The sequence below is a fragment of the Callospermophilus lateralis genome, chromosome 19 (assembly GCF_048772815.1).
Source record: "Callospermophilus lateralis isolate mCalLat2 chromosome 19, mCalLat2.hap1, whole genome shotgun sequence".
Classification (NCBI taxonomy): domain Eukaryota; kingdom Metazoa; phylum Chordata; class Mammalia; order Rodentia; family Sciuridae; genus Callospermophilus; species Callospermophilus lateralis.
In genome coordinates, this window is record NC_135323.1 from 16,567,109 (window position 1) to 16,592,966 (window position 25,858).

At 45.9% G+C, this 25,858-nt stretch overlaps 1 protein-coding gene across 1 annotated transcript; it reads left to right on the forward strand.

Moving 5' to 3' along the window:
- The first annotated feature begins 21,416 nt into the window (after positions 1 to 21,416).
- On the forward strand, positions 21,417 to 24,822 carry Chp2 (calcineurin like EF-hand protein 2). Its single transcript, XM_076840511.2, has 7 exons — positions 21,417 to 21,664; positions 22,256 to 22,328; positions 22,419 to 22,499; positions 22,634 to 22,761; positions 22,941 to 23,002; positions 23,696 to 23,818; positions 24,030 to 24,822. The coding sequence occupies exons 1-7, from the start codon at positions 21,598 to 21,600 to the stop codon at positions 24,081 to 24,083; spliced, it is 588 nt and encodes a 195-aa protein (XP_076696626.1). The 5' UTR covers positions 21,417 to 21,597; the 3' UTR covers positions 24,084 to 24,822.
- The last annotated feature ends 1,036 nt before the right edge of the window (positions 24,823 to 25,858 follow it).

A 25,858-nucleotide genomic window follows, 5' to 3' on the forward strand; every position in this document is an offset into this window, starting at 1 on the left:
CATGTATATATGTACATGTGTAAACATTAGAAAGAAAAATCAGATAAATAGCATACACCACGAAGGCCTTGGTCTACTTATTTGTGCCCTCATGCCGAACTGTTCCGATACTCCCACATCCTAACAAAAGTGTCTAACTTCCTAACAAAAGTGATTTCTTGCCCCATTAGGAACTAACCTGAGCTCCTGAAGTGTGCATGACCTCTTCCTTGTGCTTTCTGTTTTCTACACTGTACCTTTGTTTTGGAAGACGCATTGCGTGGGTCCGTGGTCATTTCTCACCCAGCCAATCTGCCTCCTGCGGACTAGGAGTGAACTGGAATATGCTGTGTGTGTGGTGATTAAAATACTGTGTCTTCCAGAAACTTTGTAAAATTAGAAAAGAAAACCAAATCATGATGGCTCCCTGTCCTGGAAAGCACAGTACCTGCGTTAACAGGTTTCCTCTGGTGTCTTCTCCCTGTCCCGACAGGCCCGGCAAGACCCTGTGTTAACATATGAACACGTTCTCCCTCTTGAGCTTCCTTTTCCCTGCAGCCTTTTTCCCACTCAAGCGAGGCTGCAGGTCCCTGAGACACACGTGCAGCTTCCTGGCCCCAGGAAGCAGCCCCAGGCTGCCTTGTGGATCCAAGAGCAGCAGGCATCTGGGCCTTGCTTCCTGGGCGGAGCCTGGTAACGTAGTCAGGCCCCAGAGAAGTGTGGGCAGAGAAGGGGTACGGGGTGGGGGGGGGGGTGTTCCCACGGACTGGCACGATCCAGAGGTGGGTGGATGTTTCCATGTGCCCGAGAGTGGCTTGAAGCGGGAGGGGATCCCCAAGTTAATGTGTTAGAAACTGAATCTCCAGATTCACACGCTGAGGGTGTTTGGACAGGGGGCACTTGGGAGGTCCCCGGAATGAGATGAGGTCCTAAAGGCCCCCCCATGATGGGATTAGTGGCTTTATGAGGTGAGGAAGAGACCCGAGCTGGTACACTCCCTCTCGTGATGGCTCCTGCCCCGGAGGACATAGCAAGGAGGGCCTTGCCAGAGCTGGCGGCAGACTCTTGGGCCTCCTGGCCTCCAGGTGTGTGAGCCAAATAAACTTCTCTTGTCCGTCATTTACCCAGTCTGGGATATTCTGCTACAGCAACCTAAAACGGAGCAAGACAGAAATAGAAGTAGATAGATGGATGAAAAGCTTGACTGAGGGTGGGGTGGGCAGAGAGAGAGAGAGGAGAGAGGAGAGAGAGAGAGAGAGAGAGAGAGAGAGATTAAAAGGGAAAAGAGGTTCAATGCAGCAAGTTTATGAAGTTTTAGAAAACTGAATAAAATTTATACACATTTTAGCCATAAAGAAATGAAGCTACATTCCTTCCCTCCATCCCAGTTTGTGTTCTTAACTGCTCTGTATCTACGGACACATTCCGTTGGCCCTCCAGATCCACAGATTCCACATTTGTAGATTCGACCAACTGTGTATTGAAAATATTTGAAAAAAAAAAAAATTGCGTCCATACTGAACAGGCATAGGGTTCTTTTTCTTGTCCTTAGTCCCCAAGCACTACCGAATAGCAACGATTTGCATGACATTTACTTTGTGTTAGGTATTATGAGTAATCTGTAAAGTGTAGCCTGGCTTGGTGATGCATGTTTGTAATCTCAGCAACTCGGGAGGCTGAGGCAGGAGGACCACAAGTTCGAGGTCAATTTAGCAGAGGCCCTAAGCAATGTAGTGAGACCCTGTGTCAAAATTTAAAATAAAAAGGGCTGGAGATGTAGTTCAGCAGTAGAGCATCCCTGGGCTCGATCCCCAGTATGAAAAATAATTAAATGAAGTATGTGGGAAGATGTTATATGCACACACTGCATCATTTGGTATCAAGAACTTGAGCATCCAAGGAGTTTGGTAGCCAAGGGGTTCCTGCATTCACTCCCTGCGCAGACTGAGGACTACTGAACTTTGATACCAATGTTTTTGTCTCTATTCTAGCAACAGAATGGAGAAAATAAACAGAAAGGGCAAAAGTATCCCAGCCCCACTAGCAATAAAAAGAAAATACTTAGGAATTAATTTAATTAGAGGGGCACAGGACCTAGAAAAAAAAAAACTAAAATTTTATGAAGGTCATAAAATGTGAACAAATAGAAAGATATGTCCCTGTGTAGGAAGACTTAATATTATAAAAATGCCAATTCTCCCTAAATGAAAATATAAGTATAATGAAATTCTTATTAAATCATGGTTTTTTTAAAATTAAAAAATCCGTGAAAATAAAGATTTTATGCAAGAGTAAATGTTGGAGAAAAGTCAGGAAGAGTGTGGAAATGAAGTCTAATGGGAAGGGGGCTTGTTTTACATCAGAACATATTGTAATACCACAATATCAAGACAATTTTAGCACAGGAACTGCCAACCAGATAAAATGTCAGTTGAATTGAACAGAGAATCCAAAAATATGTAGCAGTATATGTGAGAATTTAATAAATGACAAAGATGATGTTTTAATTCATTGGAATATTTGACTAATACTGTGGCACAGTTGTCTACCCATCAGGAAAAATGCAAATCTTTCTTATACGGTATATGTATTAGTTACCTATTGCCGCATAGAGGAGTACCTCCAATATTGCTGGGTTCAATCTCAGTTTCTGGCGGGGGGAGGGCTTAGCAACCATGGTGCTGACCAGAGCTATAGTCGTTGAAAGGGGGAAGAAGTCACTTCCGAGTTCACTCCTGTGTAGGGGCCTCAGTTGCTTGGGAACTGTTGGTTGGAGGCCGCCTTCAGCTCCTTCCGTGTGGGTCTCTCCCATAGGGAGTGTTCATAACGTGGCAGTGTAATTCATGAGAAAGAGAGGGACAGAGGAGAGAGGAAGAGGGATGGGAGGAGAGAAGGGAGGTGAGAGGAGAAGAGAGGAGGACAGAGTTAGAGATACTAGCAAGATAGAAATCACCATCATTGGTAGCCTAATCTCAGAAATGGCACCTTGGCACCTTTGCCAAATTCTCTGCGTTGGTCGCAGCTCACCTTCCACTCACGGGAAGGGGATTATACAAAGGCTTTCACTGGGGACACAGTAGGAGCTTGTGTACCGCAATATACAAAATACATTCTGGTAGATTAAAGGTCAATGTGAAGAATATGATAATCATATTCTGTGGGGGGGACTGATTTTGTAGTTTTTAGTAAATTTCTTATTGAAGTGTATCATACAGAACAGTGTACAAAGAGCCACTGGTCACATAGTAGTTGTCTCCTCCTTCTCCTCCTCCTCTTTCTTTTTTATACAGGGGGATTGAGCCCAGAGATGCTTTATCAGGGAGCCACATCCTCAGCCCTTTTTATTTTATGAGACAGGATCTTGCTAAATTGCTGAGGCTGGCCTTGAACTTGCTATCCTCCTGCCTCAGCCTCCCAAGTGCCTGGGATCACAGACATGTGCCACCATGGGCCAGCTTGTACCTGTTATTGGGTGAGCACATTTATACATTTCAATTAGTCATATACTCAGGAGTACAATTGCCGGGTCAGAGGACATGAATATGTTCAGCCTCGATAGATTTTGGAAAACAATTTTCCAAACTGTTGTACCAGCTGACATTTGATGGTAGTGGTGGTGATTTTCTTTTTAATGCAGTAGATAAAATAGAGAAGATGTAACAGAAAAAACAAATATATGTGAAATATATACAAAATTAAAAACTTTAGGATGGTAAAAAACATGTTAAACAAACACCAGATTAGAAAAATACTGATAATTTAGACAATAAGCCAGGGATTAACATCTACGATTTATATATCTGCTCCCATAAATTGACAAGAAAAAGACAAAACAACTAAAAAATATGCAAAAGCTATGAATAGACCCTTACATCAGATCAATTCCAAACACGTGAAAATGTGCTCAAAATCCCTAGCTGTCAGAGAAATGGGAAAAACAAGATTAAAAAAAGTAACAACAAGTATATCAGTTTTTGCCCATAAATTTGCAAAAAAATTAAAAAGAAGCCTCCCGGAAACGTGAGAATAACTGATAATTGCTAAAGTTGATTTGTAAGTTTTTTTGGGGGCTCCTCCTACTATCTTATTTTCTTTAAAAAATATTTGAAAATGTCCATAATAAGTAGAATAAAAGAAACCCCAAACAACAAGGAAAAAGAATGCTAAGTCTATGGTTCTGGGCATATGGCGGCAGCCTCCTCACACAGTGCTGGAGGAAATGCTAATTGTCCCGAGTTGTTCGAATGCAATCTGCTAACAACCGTGGAAAAAGGAAAAAAAAAAAAAAAAAAAAAAGTTACCCTTTGACCTGGAAAACTCACTCTTGGGAATATTTCCTGTAAAAACAAAAGCACCCTGGGTTATAATGATGGAGACATAAGGGTGCTTGTGACAGCATCGTTCTTGGTGACAAACAAGCCGAAAAACACAAGCACCCTTCAACTGAGAATCAGCCGACCGAATTACGGAACACCCACCCTTGAAAGAATGGTGTAGAGAAAAATACAGGATGTGCTATATGGGCTTGTTAACAAGGGTTTTGTGGTAAGCCAGAGAGGGTATGTTGTACTAATGAATGGATAAGCCAGCAAAAAAAAAAAATAATAATAAAATAAAATAAAAATTAAAAAAACCTACTCAAAAATAGAAAATACTCTCAATGCATATCTATTCCATTTATGAAATATTCGATGCACGTATGTGGCCTGTGTGTGTAGCCACGTGCCAATACGTTCCTGACCAGGTGAAGCAGCTGTTTGTATTATGATACAGAACTGTTTTAATTCCCCTGCTATTTATCCATTCAAAGGTTCGTGACTTGGAGGCTTGGTCCCCAAGGTAGTGGAATTCCAAGGTAGTGGTACCTTTAAGAGGTGGAGCCAAGTGGGAGGTCCTTAGGTCAAACAGGGGAAGGGGGCCACCCCTAGGAAAGAGACAATAGTTCCCTCATTTCTCTGTGGTTTCCTGTTTCCAGATGTGATCCTTCCTCCTGAGTCCTGCCTTTTTCATGACACCCTTCCTAGGTCCTGCCTCACACTGTTTGGCCTTGCACCCTCCAAAATTGTGAGCCCAATAAACCTCTTTTCCTTATAAAGTCAACCTGCTTTAGGTGTTTTGTTATAGTTATGAGAAATGGACTAATACATCCGTTTTTTCACACCCTACCAGTTCTGCACATAGTAAATTCTAGAATGCCTTTAGAAACAAAATAGGAGTCTCCCTTTAGTCCCCTGAGTATAAAATTATTCACTGTTGAAATAAATATCTAAGACCCTCTTCTTGCTTCACATATATGATCTACTTAATCTTTTAACTAACTTGCAAGTAAAGGTTTGTTACCCTTAGTTTATTGAGGAGCAAACTAAGTTTCAGACAGCTTAATTTGCCCAAGTTTCCCAAACTAGTAAGCAACAAGGCAATGATCCAAACTCAGCTCTGTGTCATGCCGGAGTCTGTGAACCTCACAGACTCTACTGGTACCTTTTCAAACTGCCGGGTTATGATTGCATTTGTGAAGCCAGGATGTTGGTCACCCCAGGGGTGGGGAGGGAGAGATGAAAGAGAAAAACACATTTTTCATGAGTTTCTTTCATGAGTTACATCTTCCATGAGTTTCTCCAAAAATTCACCCTCCACTGGATCAGGGACCATCTGCAGAGCTGAGATTAAGTTTAGGCCTTAATCCCAAAGGAACCACTGAGTGACTGGGCCTGGTACCCACAGAACCAGCCCTCAGTACTCGTTTGAGCCGTGCTATTCATTGGCAAACCACACCAGGTTTTGAGGACAAAGTCCCTGCTGGGGTTCCTCGCCAGTTTGGGTTCCCATAACTCCCCCTGGGGACCATGTGATTGTACATGTCCTCTGGGGACTCAGTCGCACACAGATTCAGGGCCCAGGGGTTTCCTCTATATTCTCTGGGGCATGAATAACCAAGCTCCTCCTCAGGTTCCCCAAGGCCAGTTCAGTCAAGAACTGGGTTTGGGAAGCAAAAATCCTAGAGGCAGTCGGAGTATTTTGTTTTTGCCTCACGAGAGGCCTCTAGTGGTACCTTTTCAAACTGCAGGGTTATGATTCCATTTGTGAAGCCAGGGTGCTGGCCAGCCCAGGGGTCGGGAGGGAGAGATGACAGAGAAAATAGCCCCAGGCACCAGGGAGGCTTCCTGGGATCTGATCCTGTTGTTTTTTGATATGGGTAATAGTTTCATGGACACGGAACCCGTGTATGAGAACCAGCTGATATGTTTTCAGGAATTTTGTGACCTGTTGCATAAATCACAATTATTAAAAATTAAACTATAGGAACTCGGGAGGCTGAAAGAGGAGGATCGCAAATTCGAGGCCAGCCTGGGCAATTTAGTGAGACCCTATCTCAAAATGAAAAGGGGTGTAGCTCAGTGGCAGAAGGCCCCTGGGGTCAGACCCTAGTAACACACACACACACACACACACACACACACACATTCACACTTAAGCTATATAAACTTACAATTAAATACATTATGCTAAAAGAAGAAAGTAACATATATTCAAAACATTGCTTTCTAATTATTTTACTGTTATCTCTGCTCTTGGGGTTATTTGCATTGATGGCATCGATATGGTGAAAATACTGTGTAATGGGGTGCTACTTGGACCACATGCCGACTCCCTGCTCAGCGACGTCACATCAGCATCTTGGAAGTAGTTATGGTGTGAGTAATTTACACCACGGAAATCAATGTGTATTACAAATTGGACCTTGATAGAGATTTCGCTGACTTCCTATGCTTAAAACAATGAAGAAAATGTCAACAGTGAGAATTAAAATTAAAAGTGTATTGTATTATGGCAGAACTTTCATAAAAACCAAGAGGTAGAAGCAACTGAAATGTCTATCAAGGGATGAATGGGTAAACAAAATGCTGTATATACAGACAAGGGAATACTATGCAGCCTTTAAAAAGCAAAAAGCTCTGTCACATGCTACAATGAGGATAAACCTTGAGGATCTTAGGTCAAGTGAAATGTTACTCACCATCATTTCAGTTTGAGGAGGCATCTACAGTAATTAAATTCATAGATGTAGGAAGTAGACTGCAGATTGCTAGGGGCTGGGCATAGGGGCAGAGAGTTGTTTAATGGGTTTAAAAAAGTTCTAGTGATGTGTTTCACAATATTCTACAAACACTTAACACTACTAAACCCTTACACTTTAAAATGGTTAAGAGGAATAAGTTTATGATATGTGTTTTCATAAAAAATACTTTAAAAAGCTTCGTGTCTGGGAATGGCATAAGACATCAAAGGAGATGCTCTTCCAATATTTGAAATCTATTATTGGGTTCAGCAAAGTTCCTTGTATCCCTGAAAACGAGTCAAGTTCCCTGTTTCTCTTCCCCCTGGTTAATCTAAACGAAAATATCAACCAACGTGCTGTCAGAGCGACCGCTGGCAAGCTGGTTATCGAAAATGTGCCACCGTATCATGAGCTATGGAGTCACGCACTGCGTCATGATATTTCGATGGGGGACCACCTATAGGACAGTGGCCCCATAAGATCATGTGGCTCGGTGGCGTTGTCGCTTAGTCTGTGCAAGTACACTCAATGATGTTCACACAACACGGAAGCCTCCTAACAACACACGGATCAGAACACATCTTGTCATTTAAGTGCTGTGTGACTGACTTGGTCCAAAGGTTAAGAGCAAATGAAGACACAGACATGTGACCCTGATGGTCACAATAGGATGGATTCCGTATGTAGCAGACTTGTTTACTTTTCTTAATAAAATGTAAGAAAACCTCCTTCCCCCCAACAGAGCCTGGCACCCCAGCTTCAGGCTTGCTGGGCATCCATCCTGGTGAGTGGGACCTATTTGGGGGGTTAGGGGAAGTGGCTGGGGTGACCCTGTGGCGTCTCACCACCACGTCCCAGTGGGGGGTGGCCGTGAGCAGCTCCCAGCTGTCTTCCTTCCTGGGCTGATGGGAGCCGCCTCTCAGAAGTCACCCATCACAATTGTCCCCTGGAGGGACTTCTGCCAGAAATCCCCACGGATCAGACCAAGGCTCTGCTTTATCGGAGACTCGATTTTTAATAATCTTGCTGTGAGTTTTATGTTTCTGGGGTGGCAGGGCACTGATAACAACATGGAGGTATTTACTTTATTTTATTGATTTAAAAAAATAAATGACAGCGGAATGCATTACAATTCTTATTACACATACAGAGCACAATTTTCCCTATCTCTGGTTGTATATAAAGTAAGTTGACACCAATTTGTGTCTTCCATGCATGTACTTTGGGTAATGATGTCCGTCACATTCCACCATCCTTGCTAACCCCCTGGCCCCTCCCTTCCCCTCCCACCCCTCTGCCCTGTCTAGAGTCCATCTATTCCTCCCATGCTCCCTCTCCCTACCCCACTATGAGTCAGTCACCTTATATCAGAGAAAACATTTGTCATTTTTTTTTTGATTGGCTAACTTCACTTAGCATCATCTTCTCCAACGCCATCCATTGACCTGCAAATGTCATGACTGTATTCTCTTTTATTGCTGAGTAGTATTTATAGGGTGGTGGCTTACTGGGGGTGACTGCAGAATCGCCTTACTTAGGCCTTGGGTTTACCTTGGGCACATGGCCTGATTATGTCAGCTGGATTCTGGTTTGGGTTGGATCCCACCACAGAGCATGGTTTGAGCGTGGCTACTGCACTGGAGGGGAGTTCTCAAATGGAAATCATGAGCTCACCCGTTTTAGAAGTTCTTGGAAGCAACTGTCAAGAGACACTTGTAAAGTCCCTAAAAGTCCTCTCCTGGGCTTCTCTCAGATCCCAGTGCTTAAGTTGCCCGCTGGACTTCCGCCAGACGAGTGCTCACAGCTAACTTTTCTGGCAACCCTGGTTGGCAAGAGGTTGGGTGGTCCGCCCCTGAGTTACCTGGAGAAAGGGTGGAGGTGCACGTCGAACCCGAGAGGAACCCTTTCCACCTGTGCCCTCCAGGGTGGGGCATTCGGGGTCCTGGGGAAGGGTTTCGACTTTGAACCTGTTCCTTTTCTTTCTGATTTTTTTTTTCCTCATTCACAGTTTTGAATGGTTCCTCTCTTATCTGCCTTGAAGCTGGTGTGGTAGAAAGATCTGGAGCTATTCTATATGGTGTGTCTGTCTGTGCGTGTGATTTAGAGGATTTGATTGTAAACTGATCTACAGAAAAAATCTTTTGCCCTGGGATAGAACTTTCCTCATTGAAATTGTGAGCTCCGGAGGCTAAGGGTGTCACCAAACCTACTTACAGCAGGGGGCAGTAGAGGGTAGCAGTTAAATACCGAGTTTCAATGCTACAAACGAGTTTGAAACTGGCTTCAGCCAGGGGTGCCCAGACATTTGTGGCTAGTTACAAGCTTCTTTCAATGAGGAAAAAAAAAAAAAAAAAAAAAAAAAAAAAATTAAACATTGCGCTCTCAAATATGTATTATAATTTATAAGTTGTACTCATAATTCCTGTTCTGATATTACATATGTTTGTTGTAAAACAACAAAATTGGAATTAGGAATGGGAAAAAGATCAACTTTACCTTAAAAAGCTTTATTGAGATGTAATTGACAATCAAAGGCGCATATTAAAAATGCACAACCGGGTAAGTTTTGACATATTTCATGGGTGCCTACCCCTGATACCATCACCCAGTCATCATGGTGAACGCCCGGGCCAGACCTAAAACTCTGTGTTTCTTTGCAATGGCTCCTTCCCACCCGTCTCTGCCCCACCCCCCATCCCTGGACAACTCAGCGTCCTTTCTGTCACTACTGAGTAGTTTGTATTTTGAAGACTTTTGTGTAAATGTTATCATACAGCATGGATTATTTATTGTTCTGGCTCTTTTATTCAATGTACTCTTTGAGTTTCAGTTATGGATGAAATTAAGGATAAAATCATGATGAAATCAACTTTTAAAATAATATTTTAGTTTGTTAATAGTATAAAATATTTTGGTTACCAGATGATAATTTCTTTTTTTTTTTTTTTTTTGGTGGTATCGGATATTGAACCCAAGGGCATTCTACCACTAAGCTCTATGTCCAGCCCCTTTTTTATTTTTTAATTGTTTTTTGGAGACAGGGTCTGGCTGAGTTGCTGAGGCTGGCCTTGAACTTGCAATCCTCCTGCCTCAGCCTCCCGAATAACTGGGATTACAGGAAGCACCTCCGTGTCCTGATTTCAGATGATATTTTCTTTTAAATTGAATTTAAAATTCACTTTTTTGGGGGGGCGGGGAAGACAATACATTTATATGGTTTCAAACTTAACTGTATGAAAAGGCATAAAATGAAAAGTCTCTTTAATTGCCTCCCACATCCACCTAAGTGGCCCTGAGCCTTCCCTCCTTCCAGGTAGCCACTTTATAAGAAATGCTTTGGTATCTTGCCGATTTTTTCATGCAATTATGAATATACATGCATATTTGTGTGTTCTCTCACCTTTTTTGCAGAAAAGATAGCATATTGATTCACAGTGATACACACTGTTCTGCAAATAACTGTTTTTCACTTGCTGCAGCTTAGAGATCTTTCCTTCAGAATTTATAGAAAGCATTTTTTAAAATAGTATCATCAAGCTGATGGACACTTGGGTGGTTTCCAGTTTTTTTGCTGGAAGAAACAATGTTGCAATAAATAACCTTGTGCATACCTCATTTCACAAGTATGTCTGGGTATCTGGAGGGTGAATCCTTCCAAGCTGGATTGCTGGGTCCAAGAGCACTTGCATGTGTGGTTTTGTTCAATAGTACCTATAGGACCGCCACAAGGGTGGTGTCAATTAACACACTCTCACCACCAATGTGTTTATCCGGGATCTCAGTGTGGTTTTAACTTGCATTTCTCATTATGAGACTGAAGTTGAACTGGGTGCTCGGTTTTTTGAATGCCTTCCTAATGGTGATGGTCTCATGCATCATTATCTAATATCTCAGGACATGAAACATGCTGGGTGGGTAGCATAGGTCATTTTCCAGAACCTTCCATGAGAATAGGGATGACTTCTATAATTGTCTAGTTTCTGATCTCCTGAAATTGCATCAAAGATGTGTTCCTTTCACTTACTTGTATCTAATTCTCTATCCAGAAAAGAGGCAAAATAACATGGATACGAGGAAGATCATCCATCAGGAGTCTGTGACTTCCTGTTTCACGGTCCCGCCCTCTGATGTGAGTTATTCACTTAGCCGTGTGGGTCCTCATACCAGCTCTTTGCTCGATGGTTTTGTTGATGGGAATGGGTTATTTTGATGACACTTGGTTTTCTTAATTACATGTTGACTTAGGAACTCAATTTCCTGACTAAGCAGAGTCCATTGTTCTGAAAAAGAAAGCCATTTCCCTTGGAAAATTAAATTTTGTTGGAACACCCATTCTACTACATGTTGTCTAGGGCTGTTTCTATGCCACAGTGGCCGGGTGGACGAGGGGCACGTTGGACTATAGAACTTGGGGAGCTGAAAATACTTACTCTCTGTCTCTTGACAGAAATTTGTTGGTTCTTTTCTTCCACCCATGAATTCACCCAAAGTGGTGGACCCACATTGAAAAAGAACTTCAAATTTAAAAAGAAACTACCTATCTTTTTTTTTTTTTTTTGGACCATTGAAAATCACTAACATTTGGTTTGTGCCAGAGTTAGAGATGTTGACTATTTTTAGGACAGATTCCCGGAATGAGTCCCCTTTCCCCCCAAATAAAGCAAATGGAAGCCCACGGAAACCTTGCAGTCACTGTAATATCGAGGCTGGCTGACGGGTTGTCTTGTTTCCTAACATGTCTTCAGCAGGATAGAGAGAATTGGAGAAATGTTTTCCTAATTTTTTTTTTTTTTTGTACCAGGGATTAAACCCAGAGGCTTGACCACTGAGCCACATCCCCATCCCCTTTTATATTTTATTTTGAGACAGGGTCTTGCTAAGTTGCTTAGGGCCTCGCTCAGTTGCTGAGGCTGGCTTTGAGTGCATGATCCTCCTGCCTCAGCCTCCCGAGGCGCTGGGATTACAGGCGTGCGTCACCACTCCTGGTTTTCCTAAAGTCTTGACTTGGAGCCCTGTGGTTGGCCGTATGATATGTTTAGGATGGAATGTTCCAGGCTTGAGAAACAGCACTGTGACTTGGGACTGGCTTATTGGGAGGGCTCTGTGGCGGATCAAGTTTCCCTCTCTCAGTCCCATTGAGGTGGCACATGGGGACACAGAACCCCTGGGGTTTATGACTAGGCAAGGAAGGATGGTGGTTGGAACCTTCTGGAAGCTAGCCAGGCCCCCCCTCCCCATGCTGGTGTCTATGAGCTCCAAGAGGAGCCCTCCCCAGGGCAGCAGGGAAAGACACTCTGGCTGGTTGCCCATCCCCTCGGCCCCAGGCAAAGCTCTGTTGGGAATGCCCCCGTCTGGCCTTGGGATGGGGAAGGGAGAAGACTGTCTGTTCTCCAGGGCATCAGAGTGGACTGCCATGCGGGGAGTCCCTGGGACAGCTCTGCAGGGAGGAGAGCCCAGAAGGAGCAGGCCTCAGCCAGCAGCCACCAAGACGACTGCGGGGGACTTTGGAGAGGGGTGGTCCCTTCCTCGGGGATGCATTTTGGACCCTCCCATGACATCCCCCTTCTCTGAACCTCCCCTCACCCCCTTGGTGGGTCCGATGGCCCCGTCCACACTCTCAGAACACTAAATGGTCCCCTCCAAATGTCCCAGCCCCAGGAACCTGGGAATATAGTATCTTATGTGTCAAAGAGAACTTTCTAGAAGTCACTGAGTTGGGGATTTGGAGATACCATCCTGCAGTCTCTGGGTGGGCCCAAGGTGGTCTTTGCATGAACGTGTGTGGGCCCCTCTGCCCATTGAGATGTGAAGGGAGGTCTGTTGGGAGAGGTTCTTCTAGAAAAGAATCTCTTCGCCTAGAAGTTACCCCTATGTGTGTGCCTACTAGGCCCGACTACCTCTGAAGGTTTCACAAGGAAGAAGAGACAGATGGAGTGGGGAGGTAAGGTGTGGGGGAGACTCTCTCTTCACTGTGTACGGGTTACGGTTTGCAGTGGTGAAGGATAGACACGTGCCAGGTACTTTTAATGATCTATTATGACTGCACCATCCTGCCCTGACCCCCTCCCTGCACCTTACTGGGGTTCTAGATGCAAGGTACTTTGAAGAGATTAAGACCCCAGAGAAGCTCTTCCCTGGGGCCAATTGGGTTCTTCCAAAATTACCTGCTTTACAGCTTGAACGGATTCCCAGTTTGTGCCTGGCCTCATGGTCCTCTGCTTGGAGATGTGCTGGCCACATTTCATTATGGGGCCTTTCTGGTGGACACCCATCCATGATGGGTCTGCCACACGCGCTTTCCTCTTTGGCTACCGAAACTGCTTTCAGGAATTGCCCCTCCCTGTCACGGCGGGCCTGCCAATCACACGCTCCCACCCCAGCGGTGAGGTAAGGCCCCACTCACCTGGCCGTGAATGATTGAAAGGCGGGAGTGTGGGTCCTTTTCCAGTGTCTGTTTGGCTGCACGGTTTGGATGTGTCCCCTCAAAGCTCATGGGTTGGAGACTTACTCTCGGATATAACAGTGTTGGGAGGGAGAGCCTAATGAGTACTGATGGGGTCAGGAGAGCCCCTGTCCTCATCAGCAGATTAGGGTTATTTTTGCAGAATTGGGATATTGTAAGGGCAGGCTTGTTATAAAAAGCAAATTCCTCTCTCTCTCTCTGCCTCTCTCTCAGCCTTCTGCTATGGGGTGATGCAGCAAGAAGACCCTCATGAGATGTTGGTGCCACATCTTTGGACTACCCAACCTCCAGGACCATGACCCAAGTACCTTTCTATCATTTAAAAGTTACTGAGTCTGTGATCTTCTGTTACAGCAACACAAAGCGCACCAAGACACTAGGAGAACAACCAACTCCCTCCTCTGAGGTCACCCGTATTAAGGACCAGTTGACTCTAGAGATGTTGGGCACCATCTTGGTAGCTATGTGGAGTGTCTGCCTGAGATGGAAAAAAGCCCAGGCCGGAGAAAAAGTCACAGAGACCTGGGAACCCTGGATGGAGCTGTGCCTGAGGTAAGGTCCCTTCGACTTACCTTCGACTTGAGCTCATTAGTGACCTTTCCCCCTTAATTTACCTTGAGGTTGGTTTCCGACACTGGAAACCATGTTTCCTAATGAAGAGTCATTGGCTGTGACTTAATTGATTTTTTTTTTTTAAGAGCTCTCATGCTGCCTTGCGGAGATGAACTGGGATAGAAAGAGGGCAAAACGAGAGAGGGCGATGGAAATGTTATGGGGAATTGTGAAACCTAATTTGGAGGGCTAACAGGCGACTCACCTGGGTCAGGCTGCCGTGCTCCGAGTGATTCTCCAAGATTCACAGGTTGAAATCTAGTCTCCAATGTGATGTTCATTAAGGGCTGGGACCCTTGGGAGGTCATTAGGTCAGGAGGGTGGAGCCCTCATGAAAGGGATTTGTGTCTGTGAAAGATTTCTGTCGCTGTGACAAAATATGTGAGATAAATCAACTTAAAGGACGAAAGGTTTATTTTGGCTCCTGGTTTCAGAGGTTGCATTCCAGGGTTGGTTGGCTCTGTTGCTTTGGGGGCTGTGGCGGGGCAGTACATCATGGTGGGGAGCCATCTGGTGCTTTAGGAAGAAGGCTAGGTTTGACATCCAAATGATCACCGTGCCTTTATCCAAGAGGCACCAGGGGGCCATCAGTTCTTTGGCTGTTATAAATAATGCAACTGTAAACGTTCCTGTGCAGATTTCTTTGTGGCTGGATGTTTTCGTTTGTGTCTATCTCAGAAAGAAACTGCTGAATCAGCTAAGTCACCTTTGTAAAAATATCTCCTAGTTCCTATGCAGACTCTTCCTGTTCAACTCTCCAAAGTTATCCTAGACTGTACCCTCTGCAAATCTGGTTCTCTGGTTCTTCTTCCTAAACAAACAAACAAACAAAAAGCAGGTGGCTTATAGTTGAGAGATTCCCTTCCCAGGTGGACCAAGTTGTTCTGAAGTTCCGTCAGAATGATAGTGCACTGTGTACGGTTGGTGGAAGCAGATTCTGTTAGGCTTGGAGGTAGTCTAGGCAGCGAGTCTCACTGGATTCTGGTTTATAGCGGTCTTTTTTTATACATATATATATTTTAGTTGTCAATGGACCTTAATTTATCGATACATGGTGCTGAGAATCGAACCTGGTGCCTCTCACATGCTAGACAAATGCTCTGCCCCTGAGCTACAACCTCAGCCCTCTATATCAGTCTTAATGAAAAATTCTAATTTTCCTGGGGATGCTGAAGAGAAAGAATATCAGTCTGTCACAGAGTACAGACCTATAGAGAATGTCAACCCTTAATAAAAAGAAAGCCACCCCTGTCACGTACGTAGCACCAAACATGGCACTGGAAAGTAAAAGGGGGGGGGATGGAAGTTTTCAGTGTTCATTTTGAAAAGCATTCCATATACAGGATTCTGGAAACTACCATGACTTCCCACGTTGGAGCCATGAACTCTGATTTATAGATACTGCATTGACTCATTTTCTTTACCGAGATAGAAAACCACACTCCTGATTTCCCTCCCATGTCCCTGGTCATTTTTTTTTTTTCTCAGTCTCCCATTGCCAATCTTCTCCTCCTCCTCAGTCCGTCGTCCTGGGACTTCTCTCTTTATTGACATCTAGGTAATCTTATCCACTCTCACAGTTTTAACATCACCTCTAGACAGTGATAATTTCTTAGCCTATAACTTTTTCAATTCACCAAGAAGGTATGACAATTACAAACATACGCACCAAACAACACAGCCCCAAAATCTAAAAAGCAAACACTGACAGAATTGAAGGGAGAAAAAGGCTGCTTTACAAAAATAACGGGAGATTCAAGACCCCACTTTCAGTCCTGAATAAAGACAGATAGGAAATCAGTAGGTGAATATAGGACTTAAACAACATTATAAACCAACTAGAACTAACAGACGCATGGAAGGCTTCTAATAAGAGCGGAACACTCATTCTTCTCAAGTGCACGTGGAACATTCTCCAGGCTCAACTATTTATTTGACCACAAAATGAGTCTCAATAAATTGAAAAAGACTAAAACTATGTTGAGTATCTTTTCTGCAATCCAATGAAATGAGGAATCCATAAGGGAAGGAAACCTATAAAATTCACCTATAAGTGGAAAATCAAACAATACCTTCTTCATCAACTGGTGGAGCAAAGAAGAAATCACAAGGAAATTAGAAAATGCTTTGAGACAAACGAAAACAAAAAGTACAACATACCAAACAGAGAGTCTCAAGTTCTCTCTCGAATTCCATACACCCATCATCAATTAGCTATTTAATATCTTTACTGAAATGTGTAATTAGCAGCCCAATGACTTTTTAAACAAAATTTCTCCCCTTGAAATTTGTCCCTTTCTCTATCATCGAGACAAATGGCCATTTCTAATTGTTTTGGACCCAAATCATGGAATCATCCTTTATTCCTCTCTCACACCTTATATTCAACGCATCAACAAATCTCATGGGCTCTTCTTTCAAAATAGGACTCAAATTGGGTCCCTTCTCATCCTTTCCACAGCTGTCACCGTGGTACGTGCCGCCATCATTTTTCACCTGAATTATTGCAATAGTCCCCTAGCTCCCGTTAAGTCTGCCTGTATAGCCAGAGTGACTCTAGGGATGCTATCAAAATAGAAATTGAATTACCTATCTTCAAACTTGAACCCTCACCCCTGCATCCTACCACACTTTAGGTTTAAAAGACCTTGCAAGATGACTCTGGCTCACTTGATGTTCTGGACCAGCTTTCAACACATTGAAGCTAAAAGTAGTCCCTTGTTTTAATTTGGATTTTGAAACCTTGTGCAGTTTCTGCTTATTATGTTTATTTGTTATTTCTATTTCTTAACTTCTCCCAACTTTTTTTCTGTTAGGTGGTCTTCTACCTTTTATAGATACTGAATATTTCCCCAAATTTGTCTTTTTTGTCTTTATACACACACACATTTGTGTGTGTGTGTGTGTGTGTGTGTTTATGTTTGCACCTGTGTATGCACATATGTGTGTCTATACAGAGGTTTTAATTATCATGTAGTCAAATTTGTCAATCTTTCCCCAATGATGTCCATATTTTGTTTCATGTTTAGAGAGACCTTCTGCTAAAGATTAAAACAAAATACACTCAAGCTTCCTTCTGACATTCTATGTTTGGTTTTGCATATAGATCTTTATTTTCTTCTGGAATTTATTTTGGTATAAGAAGATAGGGGTACAGTTTTATTCTTCTCCCTAAAAGACAGATGTCCCAAATGACATTTATTGAATAATCCACATTTTTCTCCACTGATTTAAAATGTTACTTTTATCACATGACAAATTCCCATATGCATTTGGGTCTATTCCTGACTTCTTGGTCTTTTTCTTAACTATCTCTTCCTTCCCGCACCCTTACAACATTTACTGATGGTTCCTTTATAATACTTAAAAAAAAATCTGTTAGATCAAGTTCACTGTTATTTCTTTTACTTGTAGACTTTCCTAGATAATCCTTTTGGAGAAAGCTTTGCTGAGATACAATTTACATACCATATAATTCCCTCATTTTATGCATACAGTTCAATAGATATTATTATAGTCACCACCACCAAGTCAATTTTAGAATATTTTCATCATCTAAAAAAGAAGCCCATCTTGTTTAGTTATTTCACCCTTTCCCCATCCCTCAACAATTCTTTTGTCTCATAGGTTCACCTATTCTTGATATTCCATACATGTGGAATCATATGTGATCTTCTGTGAACACATATGATGTGTGATCTTTTTTTTTTACTTAGCATAATATTTTCCAGGTTCATCTATGGTGGGCCATATATCAGTACTTCATTATTTTGTATAGTCAAATAATATTCCATTTGCATAGTTATGCCACATTTCATTTATCCATTGGTTAATGGACATTTGAGTAGATTACACCTTTTTTTGTTAAATATATTTTTTTTAGTTGTCAGTGAATCTTTTATTTATTTATATGTGGTGCTGAGGATTGAACCCAGAGCCTCACACACGCCAGGCAAGAGCTTTACTACTGAGCCATAACCCCAGCCCCCGACATCCTTTGACTAATAGGAATAGTGTTACTATGAACACTTATTTTCAATTCTTTTGAGTATGTACCTAGCAGTGGAATGGCTGGGTCAGGTGGTAGTTTTGCTTAACTTACTGAGGAACCTTCAAACTATTTTCCACAGCCTGTTGCTGTGGAATGGTTTGTTGCTACCAGCAACGTAAGAGGGCTCCAATTTTTTCATATCCACCTCAAGACTGGATTTTGTCTGTTGTTGTTTTTATTTGTTTTAACTGTTGTCACTATAGTGAGTGTGAAGCGGTATCTCACTGTGCTTTGATTTTTATTTCCCTGATAACTAGTGATTTGGAGAATCTTTTCATGTATTTATTTGGCTGTTTATGTGTCTTCTTGGAAGAAACGTCTTTTCAAGTTTATGGTCCCCTTTTCTTTGTTACTGAGTCACATCCCCAGTCCTTTTCCTTTTTAATTTTGAGGGTTTCTCTAAGTTTGTTATGGTTTGGAGGTGAGGTGCCCCCCCCCCAAAAAAAAAGCTCATGTGTGAGACAATGCAAGAAGGTTCAGAGGAGAAATGACTGGGTTATGAGAGTCTTAATCCAATCAGCGAATTGATCCCCTGATGGGGTTTGGTTGGTAAAGTGTCAGGGTGTGGCTGGAGGAGGTGGGAATTATGGGCTGGGCTTTTGGGTATATATATTTTTATCTGGCAAGTGGAGACCTCTCTTTCTGCTTCCTGATCACCATGTGAGCTGCTTCCTTAGGCCACACTCTTCTGCCATAATGTCCTGCCTCATCTTAAAACCCTGAGGGAACGGAGCCTGCTGTCTAGGGACTGAGACCTCTGAAACGGTGGGCCCCCAAATAAACTTTTCCTCCCCTAAAATTGTTCTGGTGGGATCTTTTAGTTGCAGCAGTGAAAACACTAACTGAAACAAACTTGCTCAGGGCCTTGCTGAGTGGCCCAGGCTGGCCTCAAACTTGTGATCCTCCTGCCTCAACCTCCTGAATTGCTGGCTTTACGGGCGTGGGTGTGCTACAGTGCCTGGCTGACATTTATCCTTTTATTATTGAGTCATAAAAGTTTTATATTTTTCTAACTACTCTTGCATGTTATTTAGAGGTGAACCTTCATCAAGAATGGCTAGAAGCTTTCATGCAGCTTAAAGGCAAAAAAAAAAAAAAAAAAAAAAAAAAAAAGTTTAGTCTAGTAGAGTCTAGAGAAGAAAATTTCCCCAGTGCATCTCTCTCTTGAATGTGGATGCTCGGAGAAGACGTGGCCACGTTGCTGTGAAACTGATCTGACCTTCACTGGCATTCATGATGCAGGAAAGAGTAGCACAGTCCTGTCCTTGTGCATGGTGTGACCCTCAGGGTTATTGACTACTCTTTGGCATCACTTCCTTTAGTGTATCGCTGTCCCAGACAAGAGGCCGGAGAAGCCCTTTCCAAGGTTAGCATCCCACATTGGCCAGAGGTGATTTGGCAGCTTCCTGGGGGTCTCTCACCCGCACCAACTCTTCTAGCCTGACCCCCAGCCATGCACCTGTGTGATTTGGGGGCTTAATCAGGGAGAAGTGTGGCTTCCCCCATGGTTTTGTCCCTGGGGAGTGTCTGAAAGGGAATCGGGCATTCTTAGGCCAGTTGCTTAATCCTTGGGGTATCCGAGAGAAGCAAGCACTTTTTAGATCAATATGTTCAAAGCCCATTTGATGCCAGCTCTGCCTTGGGCTGGAAAATAGAGTGTTTCTCCAGCTTCTTTCTCTATGAACTTGAACCCTTCTAATGAACTGCTTGTATTTTCTCCTCCGGGAAAGCTTGTGTGTATGTGTGATTATGATGAAGGATCGCTTCAAAACTGGGCACCCGTGGTGCTTGGTCCGTTTACAACCGAGTTTCTCAAGTTTTTAAAAATCGCTATCCCTTCCTCCCCTGAAGTCTCTTAGATTTTTTTTCCTTTATTACCCCTCCCCCATGAAATTCCACAACCCCCAATATACTGTATATTTATGTACTGTATGTACATCTGTGCTTTGTACACAAGAAAATAAGATTTCTCCTCCCTGGGGAGTGATATGCCCTGTTAAGGATGCATGTGCTATGGTTTAAATGTCCCACCCAGATTCATGTTGAGATTTAATCCCGGGGGGCTGGGGATATAGCTCAGTGGGTAGAGTGCTTGCCTCTCATGCACAAGGCCCTGGGTTCATCCTCAGCACCACAAAAGAGAGAGAGAGAGAGAGAGAGAGAGAGAGAGAGAGGGAGAGAGAGAAATTTAATTTAATCCCCAATGTCAGGTATGAACAGGATGCAAACTTAATCTGACCATGGCATTCAGAGGCAGGACCTTTGGAAGGCAAAGAAGGTTAAATGAGGCCTTAATGGTGGGCTCCTCATCCAATGGGTCTGTGTCTTTCTAGAACAGTAGGAGACACCTGGGCTGGAATGTGCTGCCCATCTTACCATATGATGCCTATGTGGCCTTGAGATTCTGCAGAGTTCATGTCAGCAAGAAGGACCTCATCAGATGTGCAGCCACCTGGTTTCGAACATCCCAGCCTTTGGAACTATGAACCTAACAAACCTCTATTCTTTATAAGTTACCAAGTCTCTGGTATTCAGTTATAGCAACAGAAAAAAATGGATCAGGAAGACAGCATGCTTAACAATAGTTCAGAACCCGTCCCCTTAGCAGCCTCCAATGCATAAAAGCCAGAAGCTTGGGCTGCGTGGGCTGCGTGGAGACTGTAGCATGGACAGGCCCTGACTTAGTGGTGTCAGATCTTGGACTGTCTCAGGAGAAGCCAGGAATCTGGATACATTTGCACTTAAAGCATTGGTTTTAATTACACAGCAGCAATCATGCTGTGTAGACCGAACAAAAAAAGACAGAAACCGAGATACACTGACTCTGGAGACTAGCTGATGTGGTTGGGAGTCCAGTTCAAATCCTCTAAATCTAGTTAGTGCCCTTTCCACCTAAGGAGTCTCCACCCTGTCCCTCAGGACCCCTCCGGACGCCTCCTCTCTGCCCTGTACACCAGCCCCCAGACCTGGGTCATCCGGGATGGGGACAAATGCCCCCACCAGGTTCCCAGCAGGACCTGGACTCTGCTTCTGAGCATGCACTCAGCAAAGAAGAGGGGGACAGGGAGGGCAGCGCCCTGGAGGAGGAGTGGGTCGCTATCTGGTGCGGACCGTGAGAATGCAGACCGGGGGAGGCTTCAGAAGGCGGGGCACCGGCCTCCCCGGCCTCTGCCCTGGGGACAGCAGAATCTCGGGCTGAAACAACCCGTGGTCCACTCCCTCCCCTCTGACCCGCTACCCCGGCTATTGTTTTCTGTTTGCCCGGGTCGTAGGTGGGAGGCGAGGAACGCTGGGGTTCTGGAGCCTGGCTGCTCTCCAGCTCGGTGGTGGCCTTCGGCCCTGGGGTCACTGGGCGGCCGCGCCTGCAGCCGGAGGAGGGAACGCCTGGGTCCGCCGGCCGCTCGCTCGGGCCCTCCCGCCTCCAGCTCGGCCATGGGCTCGCGCGGCTCCCACGCGGCTCTCATTCCCGACGTGGACAGCATTCGCCGAGAGACCGGCTGTGAGTGCGCCCGCCGCTGCCCCGGGAGGGGACACCCGGCAAAGCCAGGCGCCGGTTGGGGACAGGAGGAGGTTCAGGGCAGCGTAGGGGACCTCAGAACAGGGCGCGATGGAGGGATGGATCACAATCCGGGCGTCGGGGGACCCCGGGGCTGGGAGCCTGGGAACACAGGGCTACGAGGGGCGCGTAAACCTGGGGGTCCCGCGTCCCAGTGGGAAGATGGCCCGGGTTCACCCGCTTGGATTCATCCAAGCAGCCAGGTGTCCTCGAACCTGGACGGAGGCTGAAGGCAGAGCTGACCGCGGGTGGACGGGGTGACTTTGATCCCTTGGTGTCCGGGAACCCAGCGCTGAAACGCGGGGAGCCTGCCCGGGTCTCCCACCGGGCGCTTCACTGGATCTCGTCCAGCTCCTTCCAACTCTGTCCCCCTGCCCCGGGTCCGAGGACAAAGACCCCTCCCGCAAGCGCTCGGCCCTGGGCCTGCCTCCCCTGGCCGCCGGCAGGGGGTTTCCGGGGCGCTGCCCCGCGGCTCTGGGGTCCAGCCGCGTCCCGAGCGCACTCGGCGGTCACCCTCCCTCCTTCCCTCCGCAGTCTCGCAGGCCAGTCTGCTGCGCCTCCACCACCGGTTCCGGGCACTGGACAGGAACAAGAAGGGCTACTTGAGGTGAGGGGAGGGGGCCGGCCTGAAGACCTCTGCCCCCCTCCCCTCTCGGACACCACTTTGTCCCAGCCACTGTGCACTTTGACTTCACAGCCGCACGGATCTCCAGCAGATCGGGGCGCTGGCCGTCAACCCCCTGGGAGACCGGATTATAGACAGCTTCTTCCCCGACGGGTGAGGCCCGGCTGGGGGGAGGAGAAGGAGCTGGAGAAACCTGCCTGTGGGTGGGTGGGGAGGTGGGGGAGGTCAGAGACAGAGGCAGGTGGCTCGCCAAGGTGACCCTTGCTCCGCCCCATCCCACCCTCCAGGAGTCAGCGATTGGATTTCTCAGGCTTTGTTAGGGTTCTGGCTCATTTTCGACCTATGGACGATGACACAGGAGTCCGAGACCCCAAGCAACCTGAACCCCTCAACAGCAGGATGAACAAACTTCGCTGTGAGCAATGGGGCGGGGGGCTTGCCAGAGTGAGACCCCAGCATTGGGCACACCAGGGAGAGAGGCCCCAGGAAGCTCCCACTCCCTCTGTGAACCTATTGATGACCTAGGCCTCCAGGGCCACCAGAAGAGAACCCGGTAAGACCCACCTTCCTGATCCTCCTCTGCTCTCTCCCCAGTCGCCTTTCAACTCTACGACCTGGATCAGGATGGGAAGATCTCCAGGCACGAGATGCTGCAGGTGGGAAGAAGGCGAATGCAAACAGACCTGCTGCGTCAGGGGGGATGGTTGGATGGGGCTGCGTGGAGATGGGGTGGGATGACCCGTCCATGGGCGGAACATGCACATGGGGTGGGAAATGGAAAGGAGGGGGCTGGGATATGAGTTAGTTGGGCGGCGGGGTGGGTAGCAGTTGGCTAAGAGGTGAGGAATCAGGGATTCTCCGCAGGCAGCAAATTTGCCTCCTGACCGAGCACTTGGCCATAGCTGGTGACCTTCCTGGTTGTCACAACTGGGGGAGAATGGGCTACTGGCATCGGGTAGATGTCAGGAATGCTGCTCCGTACCTTGGATACTAGAGAGGCTAGCTTCCCACGACAGAGGGTGAACTGGCCCCCAGTGTCCACAGCGCCCAGATCAAGAAGCTCACCTCTCTTCCCGTGTGCTGGGGTGGTGACAGAGGGTGAGCTAGCGGTGGAAGAGCTGGGGATATGAGGTTGGAGTAATGAGTTTGGGCATATTGCTTGTTGCGGTGTGTGGTGAGGGTTAGATGGGGGATCAGATGCCCAAGCAGTGGGGGGAATTATTAGGGGAGACGGTGGGGTGGGAAATGGATGAGAGACCATGAAACTGGGAGTCCTTTTGGCAGTGAGTTTGGGGGATGCATGAGTACACTCTGTGCCTCTCCTTTATGGCTGCTGCTTCTACCTCCAGGTTCTCCGGCTGATGGTCGGAGTCCAGGTGACAGAAGAGCAGCTAGAAAGCATCACGGACCGCACGGTGCAGGAGGCGGATGAAGATGGGGATGGGGCTGTGTCCTTCTTGGAGTTCACCAAGGTCGGGCGTCCTGACCCCCTTGGGAACTGGGGAGTGGAGTTCCCGCAGAGAGATGGGCATGAGACATAAAATAGAAGGAGGGCTGAAAAATAAGGGGTTCCCAGGGAGTGACGGGGCTCTGGGGAATGCGTAGAGCCCTGCAGGAGGAGCGGGGAGGCATGGTGGACTGTGATTCGCGACTTCTGACGTGACCACCTCCATGTCTCTCCAGTCCTTAGAGAAGATGGACATCGAGCAAAAAATGAGCATCCGGATCCTGAAGTGACGCCGGCCACCCCCTGCATCTCTGGCCAGCTCCTGCAGGCCAGTCTCTGCCTGGGAGTCGTCCTCCGTCTTCATGGAGACGGGGTCTCTACACCGTTCTTATTTCTAAACTGAACTCTGGGGTCAAGGAGAGAAAGTTGGAAGGGCCTATCCTAAAGCTCAGGTCCCTTGATCTCAGGTCTGTGAATCCGTCAGCCATCCTTTGGTTGCAGGTGACAGAGAATCCAACGAAAACAGCTTAAGTTAAAAAAAAAAAAAAAAAAAAAAAAAAAAAAAAAAAAAAGGGGGATTTTATGGGTTCACACAATTAAAAAGTCTGTGTCTTCAGACACAGCGGGATCCAAGGGCACAGACGATGTTGGGACTCTGTTTCGCCCTTCTCCAGAGGGCTCTTCCCTCAGGGAGCAGAATGGCCCAACTGGGGGGTCTCGTCTGGGGAATGAAACACTAATTGGTTGGTGTCAGGCACTAATTCCTAGAGCCAGAAAATAAGGTTTGAGGACTCAAGATAGTGTGAGAGGTAGTGGCTTCAAGGAAAATGAGGTACCGTTAGGAGGAGGAGGGGAAAAGAGTGTGTGTGTGTGTGTGTTGTCTCTGTTCAGGCAAAACAAGATATGGCCGTTACTGTCTGGTTGACCCAATGGAGGCATCTTTGAAATCTGGCCCCTTCAATGGATTTTCACTGATTTCATGAATGCATGACAGTGTAAAGGAGGTGGGTGGTTATGGGGGGCGGGGAAGATGGTGTAAAAACAATAAACAGCACGTACTTTCCTGGGTGTGTGAAGTTATTCCGAAATTTGGAGAGCCGCTGGGTACAATGGTGCATGCCTATGTCATCCCAGAGGCTCCGGAGGCCGAGACAGGAGAATTGCAAGTTCAAGGTCAGCCTCAGCAACTTAGTGAGGCCCTCCCTAAGCCACTTAGTGAAATGAAAAATAAATAAAGGAGTGGGGATGTGACTCAGGAGTTAAGTGCCCCTGGGTTCCATCCCCAGTACAAAAAAAAAAAAAAAGTAATAATGAGATTTGAAGAGTAATCCTGTTGTAAAAGGTTCAAATATTGATGTACCACAGAATAGAGTGTAACAGTTATGTAGCACAGTGCTCCAGCCATACCTGTAAGGAGTTTTCTGTCAGTGGCCTGCCTGGATCCTCTTCTGGGATTGCTGGAGATGCCTTGTGTCAACACATGAGAACCAGTACCTTGTGGGCTCTGCATTCAGTGACATTAATTTGGTAGCTTGCAACTGGCTGTGGAGAGAATATTTACACCACAGACATTGGCAAATGCAGCAGGCCAGGGCTCTCCCCGGGGGAAGCCAGTTGTCCAACATTTCACGTCACGTCCCCTGCTAGGCATTCACTGCTACTGTATGGGCCAGGGTCTTTGTACCTTGCTCCCCCAGTACCTGCAATAGGTGCTTGGGGTCTTTGCCAGACAGAGTCGGGTACTTGACCTGCGTGACGGGCAGGTCGGAAACACCAGGGAATTCATGACCCCTGGAGCTGCTCTCAACCAATGACTGATGGCAACTGGTAGCTAAACACCCAGTTATTTCACCTTTGGGGTGGGATAATTTGGAGGCCCATTCCTTATTTCACGGATAAATCTCCAGGTTCTAGCCCAGTAGCCCACAGTGTTAACCTGCTGGTTAAAGGACCCGGTACCAACTCCCTTTCCTCCTAGTCTCACTTGCTCCGTCCTCTCTCGGTCCCTTCTGAATCACCTCCAATCCCCGTCTCAGGATGTGCTAGGACTTGTGGAACACAGGCT